Below are 14694 nucleotides of genomic sequence, written 5' to 3'. Positions count from 1 at the left end.
CTACAGATGACCCCATAACATTGTGGATTGTACACACTGAAACCCATGATGCCATAATGTATGTGTGTTCGGATGAATGTTTATTACACAGGTTGGAGAGAAACGGAGCTCTGATGGAAACCTGAATGCTTTGAGTGTCTTTTTTCAGGGAAATAGGACAGTTGACATACAGTAGTATTAGATTTTTTTAATAGAGCCACAAAAGGTCTGTAGCAAAGTCTGTAAAATCTCACAAGCCATATCCATTGAAACTCATCATTCACAATTTTATAAATGGTTAATCTAATTTGTGCAAGTATTGTATTTTGTATAGCTAGTACAATCAGAATATTTTGAGTGATCTCTTCAACATTAATTTAAGGGTTCAAAAAATTATGTGTTAGTAGTTAATGAATTGTACAGTGCCAAACTCATAACATTTTGTTGTCTTTCTATTGCCATAGCCTCCTACAACACTAAAGGGGTTATTTATTTTTCCCATCTGAGAACTAACGCACAGGCAAGTTAGCTAAAAGAGCTAGTTATTAGAAATAAATTAATGAATATTGTGTGTGTTTTTAGCATTATGAATTCATTTTAGAGGGAGGATGGTTAATGGCCACAAGAAATGTAAAGCATTGCGAACAGTAAATTGTATGGACAGGGACCGTTTCCAGTATATCCGCTAATTCACGAATTTATTTTCATGACTATACATTTCAAAACTACCCTTTTGTTATTGTTCAATGCATTGATCCCCTTGGATACGACAGTGACTTACAAATAATTTGTATAATAAAGTTGGTGGAAAAAACGTTTTGTCTTTTATTATTGAGTTTGGGTTTCTTGCACTATGAATATAATAACATTTTTTATTGTTATTAAATATTTTAGCTCCAATCCATTTTTGTTTACCTGATATATGAATGGTCACTAATTACAATTCTTTGGTACTTGCACATTGCTTATTAATATAACCAAACCATGCCACTGTCATTCAACAGTGTTGGCAAATTAAATATTGTCTTGGTATTTGATATTTTTAAGATATTCCTCAACCATTAAGGCTTTTAAATTATTTCCTTGAAAATGTAACGTGGGCTGTATGAATTAAAATGACTTACTGAGAGAAAGATTGTACATTACATTTCGCAGGAGGGGATCTCCAAGTTCCTGGTTGCTGAACAATATCCTTCAAAGATTAAACAATATATTAATTTTCAGAAAGACGTCTAAGTTGATTGTTCACAGAAATATAGTACAGGACTTCCTATTTTATGTGCAAGTAAGTGAAATTATGAGAATCCTTTTGAAAAAAAAACAATACCTGATAAACAACAATCTCTTCCCTGGAAAGTATTTAGTTGACAGGCACATTTTCAATGGTGGTATTATTTGAATCCTCATATAAAAGCAAGTTATAGTTAGGATAAAGCTGTTTCTGCACAAAACTCCATCTTACTTGACATTTGCACACCACACCACGCCACACCACACCATTCAATGAGTGGAATGCTCAGAGGAAATATATTGGGAAATTGAGATTCATAATAATCACAAGATGAATTCATGTTTTATAATGGGTCAAAGACACAGTAGCTCTATACTGACAAAAAGTCCTCTTGGCTTCAGTATGTTAGTGGACACAGAGAGTGGGGATAAAATCCCACATCACCAGGGTCTCAGATATTGTATAAGCCACATTAAGGCTATACAGTGCCGGTGGGAGAGGACAATGGTGCTTTTAAATGAAATGAAAAGGCGAAATATGTCTTCATATATTTCTCAACTCGAGACCATCTGATGGCAGAGTTATATCATACTGTACCTGCTGGATCCGCAGAGTGAGGGGAGGGCTGTGGAGCTCATATTTAAAACCTCCTGTGAATACTTTTATTGCATTGAAATTCATGAAGGCTTAAATAAAGGAGCAGACAATGGCATTGCTCTGATACAGAAATAATGTGTACAGGAGGTAAACAAAGGCCACAAAATATATTGTGTTTGATTTAGGCACTGGCTGCCACTGATGCATTACAGCCATTGTAATTTGCACATTTCACCACCAGGAGGTTCAGTGCACCTCTCTGCTCTGAGACAAAATGAAGCCCTCACTCAAAATGTCATAACTCAAAAGATAAACCCCACTGTCCACCACCTGGTATCTTTCATAATAATTCATATTTTCTAGGTCACTGTTCACGAATTAAGCTCAGTTTATGTAGATGACTGGTTCTGAAGAAGACTTAAGATTTTCTATTAAAAACAAATTCATATTCCAAATGCAAATGTATGTGTTAGTCAAGGCTTTAGGGCCGTAAATGGTCCTGAGTAAAAAGGTCCACATGCTCTGTGCACACCATTAGTATTCGGCTTGATTACAACCATAAATATCAGCGAGGACCGCTGAAATTATTCAGTGGTGAGAAAAAGGATGGAAGCAACTCTAACAAAATCAAGAGCAATGAAGATGGCAAGAAATGGGGATTTTCTGCCAAGTTAGGTAGTGGATGGAGAAAATACTTGTTACACTAGACCTAATGTTTGAGAAGAACATTTAAAAAAAAATGTAAAACCCTATGAAATACATTTGGTTTATGCTCCAAAGATTTTTGTAGATATTTACATTTAGGGAAATTACAAAATGTCACTTAGGGTATGGAACAACCTTAAATAATAAAACATTTTAAGTAAGGAATATATAAGAAGATGGTAAAAAATGAATGACACAAATGTATATATACATGTATACAATCACACGATCAGGACTCCTATAATTATTTATTTAAGAGGACCAAAGTCATAACATATGTGTTCAAAACCAATATATGTGTTTATTAGCATTTTTAGTTGTTTTTATGATTTATCTTTTAATTTTTGTTTATCATGATGTAATGATTTATACTTTTACAATTGTAGGCCAGACTGTGTAAGTTGTTTTCATTATTTATTTCCTGAAAAAAGTGCTGTGTTTATAAGTTTAATGTACTAATTAAGACAATAGTGGAGGAAGTATTCAGATCCTTTACTTTAGTAAAAGTAATAATACCAAAAGTCCTGCAATGAGCAAAAGTATTCAGAAAAATGTTAAGTATTGAAGTTAAAGTACTCCGTGCAGAAGATGTCCTTACAAAACAGTCCTTATGTAGTGCTTTAGTATAGCCCATGAGCATGAATGGTTACATTGCACCTCTAAATGTTGTACTAAATATTGTACAATTCAAAGTAGCCAAAAGGCTTTTGTCTCCGTTTAACCATTATTAAATGGGTAATAAATAACTAAACCAAGGAAACATAATTATATGTTACACCAAATGCTACTTTCTTTTCACCTAATGCTATGTATTTATTAATTATAGCCTAGTGTAATATTCTCGTCTATAATAGGCCTATATAAACAACAGCCGTTATGTAAACAGGGGGGAAAGTCCTAAACCTCCAGCTGGGACTTGTTGACTTTAGATACATTTGGAAACCGTGTTGTAGCAGTGGAAATGGACACTGATGTATTTGTAGCATTTGTGGAAGAGGAGTCCCTTTTTTTTTGTAACCGACAGTGCAGCCGCCCGTGAGCCCCGCTGGTGCTACCCGGAAATATTACAAGGGCCGGAAAGGACCGATGTTAAGGGAGCACACGTCACTCACTTTTACCCAAAAATATTACCACCGACCATCCAAAATTGTCTCGGCCGTCGAATTTTTTTATCTGAAGCTCCCTGTCGACGCAGACCGGTGGTAATGAAGTGAACAGACGGCGGCTGCGGTATCCTATGGGGTTGGTTTCTTCTGGGAACCGTGTAAGTGTTGACCCAGCTCAGCATCAGTGAAAATGGCTCTCGCTAAAGCCTGGAAAACAGCACGCAGAAATGGTAGCAGGCGATAGCTAGCTAGTCGGTTAGAAGAAGGCGTGACAGGCCTCATCCATCTGCAACTGTGCTCTGGATGCGTAGGTAAACATTTGCCGAATATAGGTTACGCATATGTATAAGCTAACGTTAGCATCGAAATGATAACGGTAGTCTACATGGTTTTAATGGTGCGGTGTGGAAAGATGGCTAACGTTAGCTGCAGCGGCTGTGTGGTTTTCTAGATTGCGTGTGGCTGCAAATGGCTAAACACGCCGAGCCAGTGTACAATATGTTGCGAAGGAGAACCGTGAAGTTTTGCATGCAAGCGCGTCCAATGTTTTCCTTATTTTTTTTCTTCGAAATGTTAGCCAATACTATTACAGGATGCCTCCTCAAAGTGCATCCGTTATGTCTTGCGCCCGACTCAACAAATGTTTACATAGTGCAGCGGTGTGTTACAGTGATGTTCATTTGAAGCATTTCTGCCTTTCTTCACAGGATTGGTGATTTACATTAAAATGAGAGGCAGCCAAACATGCGATAGATTATCTCCCTCATCTACCAGGGGAGCTCACTCCCCACCAGGTTCATCGCATCGATTAGAGGAAACGGTAAGATATAACGAGGTGAGCAACACGATTCAGTGAGTGGTTTAAATGTAGCCAGACTACTTTGAGCCTGTTCACAAGTAGAGTAGTAATGGTACATTTGAATAGAAACCCAAACTTACTGTTATGCAGGTAAAGACAAATGCATAATGCCACAGTTAGATTCTCTTTTCAGTTTTGTTGTCTAATAAGACCTGTATCTAAAGTGGATTAATTGAAATGTAAACATCTTAAATATGTTTGGTTAAATTATATTTATAATTTAATGTTGATGTCATTGCACATAGAGATAAGAAACTCAATGAAACAATATGTTTAGTATAATTAAGTGGCCTAGACATGTACATACAAATGAATCATTATACAGAATGAAATATAATTTGGACAATTTGCATTAGATGCAACCTTAACAGGCCAGTCACCCTTTAAGGTATTACACATAACAGATGCTTTGTAATGACCACTGAGGTTATTGAGCGCTATTCATTTAGTAAGAAAATACTATAATTAGATAATACTGAGACTGAACTAAATCTTTGTTGGCCTTTGTCACAGTTGAATAATTAGTAAACTAAAACAAAAATTAAAAAAGTTAATAATTTACATTATTGTTAGTATGGGGTTTTCATTTAATTGTCTGTTATTACAAAATGTGGACCAGAAAAAACATCCTTGTGTTAATAATTGCAAATCTTTAGTTGCAATTATTACCACAAGGATGTTTTTTCTGAAATTGTTACAGCACAGATGGTAAAATGTATCATGGACACCTCCAATGTAAGTAGTGGGTAAAACATAAATAATCAGTTATGTACAAGCAACTTCATTTTACAAAAGAACGGCATCTGCTATGCAATGTGGTTTTTCATGAAACATTGCCACACCTCTCTTTACTCAATAAACACTTGGTACATGCAGAAAGCCACTTTTGCTGTACAGATTACAGTGTGAGATACTGTACATGACAGAGGTGCCTCAACATATAAGCATTAAAGGGATATGTAAGTGTGAGTATAATTGGTGGATTACCTCCTAAAGTAGCTTTTTTCCACTAACCTATATGGCGGAGGCCTACTATTATACAACTATTACAACTATATGCATAGACACTAAGAATAATAAAGGTAACTTGAATTTAATATATTTCTTAACATATTGAATAGTCTGGAAAAGTAGAAACATCTGTAGAGAGATACCCTAAATTGTTGAGTTTTGGCAGCTCTGAACCTTTGAAACTTTATGTAACATAAAATAATGTTGTGGTATCATGTATAGTGTGTATGAAGGGGAAGAAGATCAAATGAAACCTTGTGGACTGTACTGGATGAATACAAGTAATAATGATACATTTTAATGTTGACGTGCAGACTTAGGTCTCTTTCTATTTAGATGTACCTTATTGGATGGTGCACCTTGTTATAGATATAAGTACAGTCCTGTTCCCCTCTATGACTTTCATCCCTTTGTGAATTTTTTCCAGCTGTAGGAACATCTTGGCTGAACAAGGATGAGGAGCCTTGCTTAGATGAAGGATAATGTCAACGCAGTTACTCTCAAAGGAAACAAGAAGTCATTTCTTCTGCTTCTCAATAAAAACCACATTTTTAGCATTTTTTTTAATTAGATGGAACTCATCTACTTGTCTTAAAGACACTTTTACCCTTTAATCATAAACTCATCTTCCCGGCCACCCCACTCATTTTGGAAAAAGAGTGTGGGCATTGGATTATCAACAGGGAGCACCAGAAGTTAACTATCTGGAGGGACGAACTTGGTATTTAAGACATTCAAGTAGTTCTGGGAAATAAAGTAGAATAACCTCACGCTAAAGTTTATCTTTCACCAGTCACTGGTGGGATCATTGTTTTTTCGCTCCTAGCGCTGGAGGTTTGGCGCCTGCACCCCCATGTGCCAGTGAGTGGGAAATGTTCCAATTTGGAAAGTACAATCTGGACATTATAGAGATGTTAAGTGGGCACCAGGCCCACCAGTTTAAAGGCCTTGGTTTAGATCGACAACTACAGCATCAACAGCAAGTGCAACTTCACCAGCATCAACTCCAGCAGCAGCAGCAACAACAGGCTGAATCTTCTGGAGCTCTTCTGTCTGGACTTGGCTTGGGACCCCTGCAGGGGTCAAGAGGTAACGCCTTTTCTGATTCTGCCTCCATTTTTGCCAAGATGAGTGCCCCTCCTCCCCCACCTTTACAACAACAGCCTTCCTCATCTCAGAGCTCTCGTTCAAAGTCAAGCAAGATGAGCAGCAGCAGCTCAAGCCATTCGTCAGGCTACCCACAGTTCCTGCGCTCTTTCCACCCGTCTGAGGCAGCACTAGCACAGGAGCAGTTACATCCAGCTGTAGGCCGTTTCGAGCACTTTGCTGGGGCAAGTAGCAGTAGTGGGAGTGCTGGGGGTTTAGGAGGATTAATAACATCAGCACCTCCACCCCCTCCTCCTTTGCATCCCGGCCTCTCTGTCCCCCAAGCATCATCTGGTCCTTCCTCTTCCTCTCCTTCCCCTTCAACATCTGTGGCCACCTCTAATAACCCTTCTAGCAGCAGTACAGTCAGCTCTTTGGGACACCAGTTGGTTGGGGCCCAGTCTGATGCACGAAGCCTTCACCAACAGTTTAGTTGCATGTTAGCTGCTAATCAGTATTTCCTTTCTGGGGTGCCTTCTAATGCTAGTTTAGAGCAATTTCTTGTTCAACAGGGAACGCATAACCACTTAGGGCTTAGTTTGAGTCATACAGGCGGGGACCCTAGTCTTGCTCCGCCTCCTGCTTTGCATTCTTCTCACTCACATGGCCACTCCACTTCCCAGCCACAGCAGGCTCCACATCAGCCCCCTCAGCAGCAACAGCTTCCACCTCACACTCTTTCTCATCCTCACTCTCATTCCCATCCTCACCATCCACTCCACCCAGGCTCTCATTCTTCATCACTGAGTGGCTTCGACTTCCAGGGCATCCCTGTTCTCTCATCAAATCAGTTAGCCTCTCTGATGCAGCAGGAAGCAGGTTTGCCTCTCCCCTTGCCCCTTCATTTATCCTTATCTAAAGATGACGGTAAAGGTGAAAGCAGTGGAGGTGGAAGTAGTAGTAGTGGTGGCAGTAGCAGTAGGAGAAAGAAAGCTATGGCCGGCTATTTGCCACAGAGAAAATCTGATAGTGCTAGTAATAGCAGCAGTGGTCATGGCCATGTCAGCCACAGTGGTAATCTCACCACTAGCAGTCATGGTCAGCCCCCGGCTTTAATTGGTAGTGGGGTTGGTATGTCGAGTATGGGTGGAGACCCATCATCCATTCTAGCCTCATCATCTTCATCCTCATCAGTAGTTTCTTCCTCCTCCTCCTCTGCTCCCTCTTCCACTGCTGCCTCAGTACTGGTTACTAATAATTCTCACCTTTCTAAATCTGATCTGAGCTCAATGCAACCCAACAACTCAGAGTCTGATGTAGAGCCTGTTTATAGCTGTGGAGAGTGTTGCAAAAGCTTTCCTCACCTTTCAAGCCTTCGCAGGCATTTGCGCATGCATGAGCCAACTACAGCAGGCACTAGCAATGCTTCCTCTACTGGCCCAAACCCCATTCATATTAAACCACAGGCTGACCCAAGCCTTCCCCATTCTACCCAAGAAACCCTGCAAACCCTGCAAACCCCGCAGACCCCGCAAACCCCGCAAACCCCGCAAACCCCGCAAACCCCAACAATTTCTTGTCCTAGCCCAGACAAAATATTTAACTGTCCTGACTGTGGCAAAGGCTTTAAGAAAAAAGGGCACCTCCTGCAACATGGAGTTTTACACTCTTCAACGCGCCCATATGGCTGCTCCACCTGCTCTCGGGCTTTTAATCGTAGAGAATCATTGACACGCCATGAGAAGATACATGAGGAAAAGCCTTTCCGATGTCCCGCCTGTGGTCGTGCCTTCCGTGAGAGCACCTCTCTACTGAACCATGCTGCCTCAGGCACCTGCGGCAAGCCAGGTAGGGGACCCAAACCAAGGGGGAGCAAGACAGAAACTGAGGGTCAGGACAGAGTCGGGGGAGGGGGTAATGGAGGAGTGGGAACTTATCACAGCAATAGAGGTGTTATTTATGGGAAAACTGAGGAAGACGATGGTGTAATCATTGTGGGGGAAGGAGAACCAAAATCAGGTTTAGGATGTGATGGTCTTTTTCAGTCTGCAAGGGGAGGGAATTCAAATGACAGGGACAGAACAGATGCTAAATACCCCACTGACTACTCTCGGAATCGTTACACAGGCTACCATGATGACCATCGTTCTCAGGGGAATCCATCTCCATGCTACTCTGGTGCCTCCCCCTGTGGAAGTGGGATGGCGGGCCCAGCTCTGAGAAAGGCACCATTGGCTCCAACACTGCATCCACACTCACAGAGCCACAACCAGCACCACCAACAGCAGCAACAGCCCCATCTGCCCCTTTCGTCTCTACTGGATGACTCAGAGGATGATGTCACTAGCTCTGTCAATAATGCAATCTCCGCAATAACGGCAGCTAGTAACAGTGGAAATAGAGGGGACGATAGGGGAGACATCATAGGAGGACTTCTAGGTGGTCTTGGTTTAGGACCTCTTGGCTCACCTTCATCTACATCTGGTTTGGATAAGAATTTCAGAGGTGGTGGGAGCCAGGATGCCATGAGCAGCAACCAACAGAATCTTGCCGCCAAACCAAAACGTCCACGCAAACCGAGAGCTAAAAAAGATCCTGCAGCTCCTGGACAACCCCCCAAACGTAGGCAATACACCCCAAGAATGGGGCCCAGTGGCCTCCCACGCACCCACCTCTGCAGTGTTTGTGGCAAGGGTTTTGCACGTCGCGAGACCCTGCGCAGGCATGACCGCATCCATACTGGAGAAAAGCCCCATCACTGCACTGTTTGTGGAAAGTATTTTAGAGAGGCTTTTCACCTCAGCAAGCATCAAACAGTCCACTCTGGGGCAAAAAATTACAAATGCAGCATCTGTGGGAAAGAGTTTGGTTACTCCCAGAGCCTCAGGAGGCACAGCAAACTCCATAAGAAGGGAGAGCTGGAAGAGGTACCCACAACACCAGCTGCGGAGAACCCCAACAGCTTTAACCCAAACCCTCAATGTAGCGTTGCCCAAGACAGGAGCCAGAACCAAGCTCCAAGCACCTCCTCCTATTACTCCTACCCTCAAGACGTCAAACCTCAAGACACCAACCCCCAGACACAGCCTCCACCGCATCCACAGACCCAACCTCCGCCTCGACTCTACACCTGTGCTATATGTTGGAAGTCTTTCCGCCACCACTTCCATTTGACTGCTCATCACCAGACGGTTCATGAAGGTGGGGGTGAAAAGTTATTCTGCTGTGAAGTATGTGGGAAAGCATTTGCTTACGCTAACAGCCTCACCCGACATAGGCAGTCACAGCATGGGATAACCCGCTCTGAAGCAGCTAACTCACAAGAAGGCAGCAGTGGGTCTGTAGACAACAGACGTGTGAGTGATGTTAATCAGTCAACATCAGAGAGTGAGGCTGCTACCAATACCCTGCTACAGATGGCTCCTTCCTCTGAAGGCCATGGAGGGCAGAGTCTTAGTGTCGTCACTCATAGCCACCAACAGCCACCCCAGCAACCACCATCTGGTTACTCTCCCCTCTTCTATGATGCTGCAGCCCAATCCTCAGCCTCTGGTGCTCCCTCTTACTCACAGCCTCTGCCTCCAAACTCTACTATCATGGCCCCTCAGCACCCGCATTCCCCAGCCGGGGTAAAAGGAGAGCACATATATCCAGCTGGATCCCGTAGCCGTACGCTCCACACCACAGCCCCGTTCCAGCCCCTCACCGAACTGCCCTCCACTGAACATCATCATCTGCATCATCATCATCACCATATCTCCCCCCACCATCATCCTCATCCTCAGTCAGGTACCCAGTCCCAGCAAAACCTTGACTGCAGCATCCAGTTGTCAAATGATGACATGAGACGACAAAAGAAGAAAAGAAAAAGGTCTGAACGGAGAGATTGGAGGGAAAATAAATTGGAATCCCAAGATTTAGTCAGATTCGATGAAAGCAAAAAGAAGAGAAAGATAAGTTGTACAATAAGAGGGCAGTCGAATAAAAAACAAGGCTCTCTTCGCTTGACGATTAGACGAGGCGAGGGATCAGGTGGTAGTGGCTATAAGCTTGTCAACACCGGGGGAATGAAGGTGCAGATCCTCTCGTCTCTCAAAGTCCCAGTTAAACGTTTTGGCTGTCCTATGTGCCCCAATTCTGTGTTTTCCCGTAAAGCGGGACTGCTAGTCCATATGGCAGTTAAACACCCACAAAGAGCCTCTACCACTCAAGAGCGACTAAGGTGCCGTGTATGTGGGAAGCAGTCTCCCAGGCCTTTGGCAGCCTTCATTCATCGGGCCGTCCATCGTGCCAAAGGGACTTTTTCTTGCCGACGCTGCTCCACTCGCTTCTGGAATGCTACACTGCTCTACAGGCACAAGGTGTCCTGCCGCCGCAGGGCAAAAGGACTGCAACGAGGAGACGCCAGCAGGCTGAAGTTATCAAAAAGAGCAGGAGAGAAGGAGACCCGAGAGGGTCAGGAGGAGATGCCATTCACACAGGGACCATACAGATACTGAGCATCCTGGTATCTGAAAAGAGGCAAACCAGAGAGAGATTTCAGTTCTTAAATGGGAAGGGGGAAAAAAAGGGACTTGAAAAGGCAAAAGCTGCCTTTTCAAGAGTTATCCTCATGTCTCTGTTGACATCTATTCTGCTTAATATTAGAATGCGTGTGTTAACAACTACTGTAGAGCATCCTATAAAATATCACCAGAAATTCTTCCAGGTTATATTGGAAGAGGTTTTCAAAGATGTGACTGTTTCCATAGATTCATTAACCCCTTAAGTGCATTGACTCTGTGCTTGGCTGACACTGTGCAGTAACTAGAAAAGTTTAGGTGAAATGACCTGCTAATGTATCTCTTTCCCATAACTAGACTCCCTGCTTCACCTCTTGCTGTATGATAAACGTCTCTGCTGTGTACTTTGTCTTGTTGTTGTTCACTTAGAAGATTTTTTTTAAATGTAAAGTGCATTTATTAGGAGTAGGGACATGAGGACAAAGACCTTTTGTTGATAGTTTGTCAGTGCATGTTTGTTCTCTGGTCAAGTTTTTAGCTGAGGTTGTGAAATCACTCCTACAGTATGTGATGGTTTATTCAATATATCCCTGGAGTTTGTAGTGTAAAACTTGATTTGAAGGATACTCTATATTCCCCAGTGATTGAATCACATATAGTTAAATTGTCAAAGTTGCTGGTAATTAGCATTTCAAGGATCCCTCTCCTGCCAAAATGAAGAATCTTTCAAAAAGCCTTGCTTAGTATGTACACTTTACTTCATTTATTTGAGATATTCCTAGCTTTTATACCAAGAGATTGAAAACAGGTAAAACAAGTGGACTGTAACACATGTTTATCTCATGTTATTTGTATGCTCTTTTTAGCAGTGATTATTTCTACTGTACTTCACGGTGTGTAAAAGACAAGGACCTATTATATTAGAAACAAATGTAATATTCCATGTATTTATGTGTGTAACCCAATCAGTCTTCATGCAAACCTTATACTTAACCCCTTTTACTTTTTGCTGAGTTTCAATCATATTATTACTGTCCCAATTTGGTTTTTTTTTCTGCTAAAAATTTACATTTTAAGTAAATCATGTCACTTTATTCACATGAAATGTTCATACCCCTGTCAAGCCTTGCTTTTCTTTTTCTTCTTAAGAAAAAATATAGTTTTAGTAGATTTCTATCACATTATTTACTGATAAGTCAGTAGTTGATTATATTTCAGCAATGAATAAACCTTAAGTGTAATCATTTGTTTTCCTTTCATTTCTCATTCAAAGTTGACAACTGTAATATCCAGAAGATGTTACAAACAGCTAGTCATGAGTAAGTTTTAACTTTCACCAAAGTCAGTAATGGATATAATAAGTTTTAGCTTGATGTCCTATGCGAATTTCATATCAATTTGTGGATTAAATGGTTATTTTTTTAGGATGTATCATAATCACCTTCATTGGCCAAGTATGTGTAAACATACAAAGAATTTGAATAGTTTGCATTGTTCTCAGTTTGCACAGAAATATATATATATATGAAAAGAGAGATGTGCAAACATATTAAGAAAAAAACACGAATGATTGTAATTAAAAAAAAAAAAAAAAAATCTATGTGTTCTGAAAGTTGAAAACTATAAAAAATGGTTTGACATGGATGATCATACAGTATGTTGTATGCTGAATAGAACGTAAAGGATTTGTATTAACGGTGGCAGACAATATTGACTTATAAACAAACCAATCGATTAAAAGACAATCTATAATAGGATCAATGTATGTTTTGGTACACAGGGTTATACAAGTGTATGACAGATGTAACTGTTCATCAGAGTCTCTGTTCTGGAGTAAAGTGTTGTGTAGTGCTTACCAGAGGGGAGGCAGGTTGAATTAAGGCCTAATGTTACTGCCAGATTATTCTGGGGTAATGTCTTGCTTTCAATAATTAAAATGCTCAGTACATTATCACTATATTAAAATAAAGGGCTGTGTACAACACCTCACTCCACCAGATGGCAGTAAGCAACTCATTTATACTGTCCTCTTGGCCTGGTGTGGATGTGTGGCAGTCACATGGATTTTGCACTGATAGGGGGTGGACTGGATAGTGTTGTATGACTCAGTGAATTATCTGCCCGATGAATACCTAAAAACAAATACAAAGCTTGAGTATCACTTGGTAATCTCACCTTAATGTTAAGAAATTAATATGAAATTAAATGCATGCATTTTTGCATTTGTATAAACTATAAGTTCACAGCATTACATAATTTAATTCTTATTGTTCCCCTTTCTGTGATTCCAAATCAATTATGTCATTATTTGAAAATATCTGAAACGGTCAAATCTATTATACTTTACTGAGTGACCCCAATGTGTTGATTTAGATTACAGTTGAATCTTGAATTAATCATTGCTATATATTATATGTAAAAATGACTTAGTTAAACGTGTGTTTGAATTCTGATTCAACATAACAATGTGTTTAGCTTTGTAACATAAAATATGATTAATCCCCACTGCTTTAGGTCAGGTCCCATGTGGTTATGATCCAAGGGGCTCACTGACGGACAAAGCGTTTAGTTGGATAGTTTTACTGTAAAGAAAAGCACAGGATCATAGGACAGGGTGGACTAAAGGGGCCAAGGACATTAATGTACAACTAATAATCACATTTAGTGCACAGTATTCATAAGGACTATTTGCGTATTAAGCTGCAAGATTACTTGACTGTCAGTTATTTACACGTCCAGCTCTGGAAACAAAACAAAGAAGTGAACTCCTGTGGCGCGCGATGTTTTTGCATGTGCTCTGCAACAGTAGGCTACAGTAGACACCCCTCGCGCTTTTTGTGTTTCGAACTGGTCTCACGCGGCTGTGGCAGACGCTGAGGGGAATCCGAGCGGGCGGGTTTCTTCGACCTATTTCTGTCCAATGGGCGCGCATCGTGGGAGGAGCCGCGAGTCTGCAAAGCCAATTGTAGCCAGAGCCGCGAGCGGACAAGGCATCCTCTCCGCGTGGCTCGTACACGTGAGCTGGAACAGCTATTGTACGCCGCGAGGCAACGTGCAGGAGCGCTGCTCGCCTGAAAAAACGACAGTCACGTTTTCTGTGGATTAGAAAAGGAGACTGGAAAAGCCATGCTGCACTACCTGATTATCACAGCAAGACAAAACTGTGCTTTAATAAATATTAGCAACGGTTTGAGGCAGTAATCCTGAGAATAAATAAATGACTTTCATTTGAGATGTCAATGTCTACAGGTGTAAAGACATTTTACTTGGTGTCATTCAAAGGATTTATTTGTGATATATACAATAGCTATAGTGTAGTCTTGGCAATGACATTCTTGAGTCTCAAGCTCTTTCAACAATGGAACATGAAAGTAAACCTAAAATAGTGCAACATTTTAAGTATTTAGCAGAAAACAGAAAAAAATATGTAGGCTACATATAAAATAGCATGCAATACAAAAATGTGAAATGAAAGGCTATGGATTAAACATAAATAGGCCTACTGTATACTGTAAAAATATATACATATTTGGCTGTACAGATGTACAGTTTATTTTGGACATACAGCAGGCCTATTTGGATGGTGAAACTTCCCCAGTGGTGTAAAGTCACTAAGTA

At 40.9% G+C, this 14694-nt stretch overlaps 1 protein-coding gene across 3 annotated transcripts; it reads left to right on the top strand.

The window, feature by feature from the left end:
* Positions 1-3468: 3468 nt before the first annotated feature.
* On the top strand, positions 3469-11150 carry LOC104960438 (uncharacterized). 3 transcript variants are annotated; one of them, XM_010788490.1, is made up of 4 exons: positions 3470-3776; positions 4326-4438; positions 5916-8422; positions 8702-11150. In XM_010788490.1, the coding sequence occupies exons 3-4, from the start codon at positions 6361-6363 to the stop codon at positions 11071-11073; spliced, it is 4434 nt and encodes a 1477-aa protein (XP_010786792.1). In that variant the 5' UTR covers positions 3470-3776; positions 4326-4438; positions 5916-6360; the 3' UTR covers positions 11074-11150. The 3 variants fall into 3 exon arrangements, with proteins under 3 accessions (XP_010786790.1, XP_010786791.1, XP_010786792.1); XM_010788488.1 differs by having other exon boundaries at positions 3469-3776; positions 5916-11150; XM_010788489.1 differs by having other exon boundaries at positions 3469-3776; positions 4326-4453; positions 5916-11150.
* The last annotated feature ends 3544 nt before the right edge of the window (positions 11151-14694 follow it).

Source organism: Notothenia coriiceps, unplaced genomic scaffold (assembly GCF_000735185.1).
Source record: "Notothenia coriiceps isolate Sejong01 unplaced genomic scaffold, NC01 NC01_scaffold00031853, whole genome shotgun sequence".
Classification (NCBI taxonomy): domain Eukaryota; kingdom Metazoa; phylum Chordata; class Actinopteri; order Perciformes; family Nototheniidae; genus Notothenia; species Notothenia coriiceps.
The sequence above is the reverse complement of the archived record's forward strand: the minus strand, read 5'-3'. Positions and strand labels throughout refer to the sequence as shown.

Coding starts and splice junctions, on each gene's coding strand:
- LOC104960438 (XM_010788488.1), top strand. CDS start 6,361: ATGTTCCAATTTGGAAAGTACAATCTGGACATTATAGAGATGTTAAGT.